The sequence below is a fragment of the Brassica oleracea genome, unplaced genomic scaffold, assembly GCF_000695525.1.
Source record: "Brassica oleracea var. oleracea cultivar TO1000 unplaced genomic scaffold, BOL UnpScaffold00935, whole genome shotgun sequence".
NCBI classification, from domain to species: domain Eukaryota; kingdom Viridiplantae; phylum Streptophyta; class Magnoliopsida; order Brassicales; family Brassicaceae; genus Brassica; species Brassica oleracea.
In genome coordinates, this window is record NW_013617533.1 from 1 (window position 1) to 6609 (window position 6609).

The 6609-nt window shown below is 37.1% G+C and overlaps 1 protein-coding gene and 1 long non-coding RNA gene across 2 annotated transcripts; one reads left to right on the forward strand and one right to left on the reverse strand.

Moving 5' to 3' along the window:
* The first annotated feature begins 10 nt into the window (after window positions 1-10).
* On the forward strand, window positions 11-467 carry LOC106320479. The gene is made up of 2 exons (XR_001265845.1): window positions 11-132; window positions 214-467. It is a non-coding gene; the product is annotated as an uncharacterized LOC106320479 (long non-coding RNA).
* Window positions 468-721: 254 nt separating this feature from the next.
* LOC106320478 (non-lysosomal glucosylceramidase) lies at window positions 722-6195 on the reverse strand. The gene is made up of 19 exons (XM_013758850.1): window positions 5974-6195; window positions 5667-5729; window positions 5273-5377; window positions 5085-5141; window positions 4930-5000; window positions 4703-4802; window positions 4496-4566; window positions 4301-4401; window positions 4125-4228; window positions 3985-4038; window positions 3850-3905; window positions 3704-3742; window positions 3478-3622; window positions 3225-3406; window positions 3085-3152; window positions 2636-2770; window positions 1635-2568; window positions 1268-1558; window positions 722-1182 (listed from the first exon to the last, which is right to left on the reverse strand). The coding sequence occupies exons 2-19, from the start codon at window positions 5721-5723 to the stop codon at window positions 891-893; spliced, it is 2862 nt and encodes a 953-aa protein (XP_013614304.1). The 5' UTR covers window positions 5724-5729; window positions 5974-6195; the 3' UTR covers window positions 722-890.
* Between the last annotated feature and the right edge of the window lie 414 nt (window positions 6196-6609).

A 6609-nucleotide genomic window follows, 5' to 3' on the forward strand; every position in this document is an offset into this window, starting at 1 on the left:
GTGAAGGGCCCTCTGTTTATGATCATTGCTTGTGTACGTACATGGAATGTGAATGCATTAAGAGTCTGAGTTTCTGAGTTTCTGAGGAAAGTTTCTGAGTTTTATCAAACTCTGTGTGATTCTTCACGGAAGGTGAATGCATTAAGAGTCTTTCTTTCTTTGTTTTATTTACCCCGTAGGATTATATTCTAAACCTTGAAAATGGTAATGCAGATAATCGATGCAGGAGAAACTATGGAGGAAGTAGAGAAGAAGATTCAACAAGTGGTGTTGGATAAAGTTAAAGAGTGTGTTCAAGGAAAGTCTCTTTCTCTCCTCTGGTCATCTTTTATGATTTTTAAACCAATCCACTCTTGTAGAATGTTTGTGTTATGGTGATTATACCAAGTTTGTGATTTTCAAAGAACTATTATATCAACTTAACAAGTATTTTGCAAAATCTAATCATTCAACTTCTTTAAAAAAAAAAATCTCCTAATAGGTCGTGGAGCTGGCAGACTTTCCCTTTAAAACAATAGATTAAAAAGGACGATGGAATAGGATGTTACATGATGAATAGAAGCCATTGTTGGAAGATTTCTATTATTTCTGGCTTCAAATGGTAATCGACGAAACTGCACCGCACCTTAGTTTATCCACGTGTTACTATTTGGACTATCAGAAAGCTGTTCGCAACAGTATATGGTTGTTGCTGATGCTTCATTTGAACTTTGGACAGGTATACAATCAAATTTAGTCGTTTTTCACATCACGGGATAAATCTGTTGCGTTGTAAGCATTATAGGGTTAGCTTTTTTTACAATACAACAAGGACTTAATAAAAAAAAAAACAAATAAGTTTTGGAAACAATGTGTGTAGTCAGTGGTTGCATGATAACTGCAAAATGAATCTATGACATCATTCTCCGGCAAGCATACTCGAACAACGTCTGAACTGTGCCTTTTGCTGATGCTTCATTTGGTAGGTTAAGAAGCCTAGAAACCCTGGAGAAACCGATATCATGTTTCATTATGGAACTAGGCTCTGGTTCTAGTTCAGGTTCCAGACCAAATTGTTTCTGTTTGTTGTTACTGGTTCTTGTCAGTGCCCATTGCATAGACCATATGGCAAGGGGACGCATATAAGTCAGTGCTCTATACTGATCATTTGTGTTCCAAGCTTCAGGCGTTTGAAACGAGTAACTGTTCAAACACATACAAACGTTTGTATCAAACACTTGAAGGAACATATGGAAACGCCTGAGAGTGATATCAACATAAAGCTTACCCCAGTCCGGTTTCCGACCAGGCAGCTTCATATATACCACTTGCAGTCTGAAACGCCTTGTCAACTAAACCTTCTTGGATCATTGTTGCAGACAGCGCGTAAGTGACACCAGACCATATCTCTCGTGATTGCATAGATGCTGTATCAACTTTCCCATCAGGGTGCATCCCGTTTACGGCCCCTCGTTTTCCATCTTTAATCTTCATCACATTGAAGTTGTAAACTTTCTCCAAAGCCATTCTGGCCTTGTCTTCATCTACAATAGGCATAAGACCTGATGCTCTGGCGTACCTACACTCTTACCATATTATATTTCTAACTAATAAAATAACACTTCTTATAGAAAAGAGGAGGGGAACAAACAAACCATTGACCAGCTAGTTGATCAGCTTGTATAGACGAGCTATATCGACTTCCACTGGTATCATAATTAAAATATGATCCATTCCACAACTTCTTCTCGTACACAACCTTCGCCTTCTCAAACTTTGACCAAAAATAGTCTTGAGAGTTCTTGTCACCAACTTCACGAGCCAATGCGGATGCAGCTTGCAGTGCAGCCACCCAAAGTCCACCACAGTAAGCGCTAACACCAGATGCGGACCATGTATCGTACGTCTGATCAGGAAACCCTTCGTTCTCAATCATTCCATCGCCATCTTTGTCAAACTGAGCCATATACGCCATTGCAACATACACTGATGGCCATACCGCTAATGCAAACTTTTTGTCTCCTGTAGCAACTACGTCCCTGTAGACCTGGAGGACGAATTTGGGGTTTAAATCTTTCCACCGATCAGTATTGTGAAGATTGTACCCATTAACCTCAAACCAAGGATCGTTGATCCCTAAGTCATGAGGAACTGCACCAAGAACTTTCCTCTGTACCCATTGTCCTTCACTAAGAGTTTTCACTTTAGTGGGATCGTGTAGCATGACCGCAGCAGCAAAGTCTCTCTGGATACTAAGTTCTAGTTTTGGAAAAAGCATCACCAGCGCAAAAGACGCATAGAAATGAACATCGTAGGTGTTCCACATACGGTACTCGATTCCTTCTAGGTAGAGAAAGTGCCCAATGTTCTCTTCTCCTTCTCCTAGTAGCTTTGTGCCAAATGCAGAGTTTGATGCTGTTGATGCATGAAGTTGCTCAAGCGTTGAAGCCATTTTTTCAAGAACCGAGACAGCTGTATCATTCTGCTGCTGTGGTACATCTATGATGCTCTTCAGACCCGATTGAGATTTATCAAGTGAGAACTTCTTTTCTCTGACTCCTGCCAAGCTGTGTAGTGGAGATGATCCATCTGCCATGACAACAGAACATGAGAAGCTTGCGTGACAATGCCATGCTGAAAGTAAAATAGTATCTACCTGTCCAAAGAGTTCCTCCAGAATTAAGATAATAAAGCTCATTGAAGAGAGTGATAGGGTACCATGCAGGCAGCCTTTTATCTTCAAGTATTGGTCTCTGCCAGTCTTCTATCCAAGACTCCCATTGACTATGTCCTGTGCCATAATAAGAGTGTCAGTGTAAGAGCACCTTTTTCTACCTATTGGAATTCTAAAATTTTATATACAGTATGTGTATATATATATTTTATATGTTTATATAATTATGGAGTCCATTATTTTACGGGAAAACCAACCCAAAGTTTCTAAACTTTCATGTTTTAAGAAACTTTGGACTGGGTTTCCCATAAACTAATATGGATCCCACAATCACAGTGCATATGAGGTAGAACTCCAGTGGGTAGAACTTCCATTGGAGGTGCTCTAAGCTTCATTCTCAAAAGAATAATATTATATTATAGGACTTTTACCAAGAATAGCATCATAAGCAATTTGTGCTGCGGCATCGCCATGAGTGCCATAAAACTTTGTGTAACGCCTGAAAAAAGAATTATGTTTTAGAAGGCCATGATCACCATTAATTAGGTAAAGTTACTTAGAAAATCTTTACCTTGAATATATTTTACCACTAGGAAATTGCACTTCAGGGCAGTCCCAAGCCAAAGAAAATGTGATAATGCGTGACTCTCCCGGTAAGACTGTCGCGGAAGCAGCTACTGCTGCCCCGATCGATGATCCGTGTTCAGATTGCATCGACGCCTCAGAAGCATCAAGGTGATCAAAAGAGCCATGCTGTAACAAAATATCATCTTGTTGAATCATACAAATCATATGCAAGAATAAAATGTAAGAATTATCCCAACCTCTTTGATAATCTCCCACATATCTTTTGCTGTGATTCCATTTTGCTTTCCAGATACTGTGAAGAAAGGGCAGACTGAGACACTTACACCTTCGGTCTCCTGAGCTGAAACCGCATATGACAGAGATGGTAATCCGTTTGCTGTTCTGTGTCAGAGAAAAAATGCTTGAAACATTCAAAAAAAAATAATATATGATGCTTTACGCAAAGAATATGGAAGAACTTACTTATGGTGTAAGAGCACACCCTTGACTCCATCATTCATCCTATCACATTCATCAACATTGAGTAAGTATAAACACATACACAAAGTTGAAGAGTAAAGGCAGAAGAAAGATGGGTGAGCAGGAGTAAAAGTATATTTTATTTGTACATTATCTTGGAGTTGTAGTGGCCACCTGAGAACTCTGAGTCTCCTCCAACAGAATTCTAAACCAAGGAAAATTTATCATTGACTTTTGTTTAGGGAAAGCCAAACAAAACGAATGCATTCAAAAGCTTATCTCACCGCCCAAGTAAAGAGCAATGTCGCATCCGCAGTAGCGTCTCCGAGATTATGAATCTGATGAATAATGAGTCCAAACTCATCAGTAACATATATGGTAGCTCTACATCATGAACAAAAAAAAAAGAAGAAAGTGGACATACGGTGAAAGTGAAAACAGAAACAGGAAAACTGCTTTCTTTGTAGTTGTGAGGTATAAAAGGTGAAACTTGACGACAAACAATTCTAAGCTCTGGATCAGGTTCACCTGTACATCCAAGTTTTTAGCCTCATACAGCAATATCTACGAGGGTGAAACTATTATTGTTAAGCATATTACCCTCATATATTGTCCAAGACCTAGGATATAAAGCATGATATGTAGCCTTGTCTCCTTTCATATTCCAGTCCCATGAACCAATTCCAGATTCCGACTCTTGTCTGTTTCCAATATATAAATATTTGAGTCATCTGAGGAAAAGAATATTATCTGCATGCAAGCCAACAATCAGCAGAGAGTACTTGAATAGATTACTTTGCCAGCTTTGGGTTCCTAGGACATAACACGCTTGAGTACTTTCTACCATTGGCCCTAGAAACAAATGCCTGCATCAGACAAATTCACTCATTTAGTAAACCATGATTGAATATCCCAGATGTTGTTGTTATCATCATCATATGCATCCTGCAACTATCTTCAACCAGTTTTCTCCTGCAAAGTCTAATATATTTTGTAACTTACTGAGAACTGATTTGCAAGAACTGGTTCATCTTCACATTTTGGAGGGAATAGCTGCCATCGCTGGAATTCACCTTTAAAACTCCTTCCTATGCTACCAGAACTGCAATGTAATCATAGATTAAATAAAATACCTAAATAAAGTAATACATATGCAATTGTGATCAGGAAGATGGAACTTATGATTACCAAAATACGTTCAAATGAGTGATAAAAAAAGGAAAACATACCCAATACCTCCAAGTGGAACACCATGGGAAGACGTTACAGAGTGCTTAGAAAATGGGTCTATGAAGGCCAACTGCAACTAAATAAGATTGTTACAATATGTACAAAAAAAAAAGAAAACGAAAACGCATCTGTGGAGATGTCTAAATTCTTTTACCCTTCCCTTGGCAGCTTCTTCTCTGACAAGAAACCATAACCGAATGCCAATAGGAGCCTACAGAAATGAAACATTCATAAAAGGCACATTATGCGGTTGCAGGTTTCACAATTTTCACATAATTCTAATTTGCATCACAATGAAATGCCAACAGTAATATTTTGAAACGTTTTACAATCATAAGGTACCATCTGCAGAATCTCTTTAGCAGTCAGAGCGAATTCCCGGGGAGCCTTTGCGTTACTGTCTATCTTTCTTTGCCATGTCAAAGATGCAGGTATTGCCGGATCAACCTGCTTATTGCATAAGTACGAGAAACAATAAAGTTACCAACACAAAATTCTTGTAAGAAAAGCAATATTGATAAGTTTACAATAATATCCCACTGGTTGTCCTGTCTTAGGTCATAAGCATCATTTACAATGATTATCAACAAGAAAACATCTCCAAACAATCAAAAACTCAGAGATGAATGTAACTAAAAACTTTGTCTGATGCAGATCACATACTTGAGGAGTCTAAGAACTAACTATAACAGAATCCAGCAGTTTAAGAAAAATCCAAATTAACTCAAAAGCTTACTTTTGTAGCAGAAGACTTGACATCTTCACCATTATCCATGAAGTTTTCCTCAGACATTTATTCCTGAAACACAAACACATCGTTGTGGTTACTTGTACAACTGAACAATCCTAACTCTTCTTCATCTACTATTTTTCTCTCATTAATCGGCTAACTGATTAAAGAATATTTTTTCACATCTTAAAAACCCAATATGAAGAGTTCTTGTTTGCTTTTTAAATCCAACATGGGGAGGTTAAGCAATACACAACAATATAATTCTGCATTACGATTATTTCATTAAGATAAAAGTTAACAAAACGATTACTCTGAATTTTGATGCAGGAGAAGGATGAGAGGGTTGAATCGAACAAGCGACTGGATCAATAGAAGCAAATTAATGTGGCAAACAAAAAATAAAATCGGGAGAATTGTTTTGTCAGTGACGATCGAGACGAAGAATATTGATTGATCAAAATAAAAACTTTTTATAAATTGAAGGACTTTTTCAACAGAATGTGTAGGAGGCTTGTTTGATGTGTGTAGTTGTGACTTGTGGACAATAGGTTTTGATAAAATATCTCCTGGATAATTGGATAATGGCCCCATGTACAGTTTTCAAACTTGGACTATTTTTTAATATATTTTCTTACAAGGTACTCCCTCTGTCTAGATTTTCTACTAGTGCACAAAGATTAAAAAAATTACATTTCTCTAAAAAAGGTATTTTAAATATATAATTTTAAAATCAGTTAACCAATTATAAAAAAACAGTAAAATCTAATTGGTTGAACAATTTCCGATAAAATTAAAATTAACTTTAAAATCTCAAAATTTTATATAAATTAAAATAAAATAGTCCTTCTAAAACATCATTTATATTGAAACGGATGGAGTATTAAACTTAATCATAATTCTATGAATTCTTATATTAAACTTCATCTCTTTAGCGGTAACAATTCAA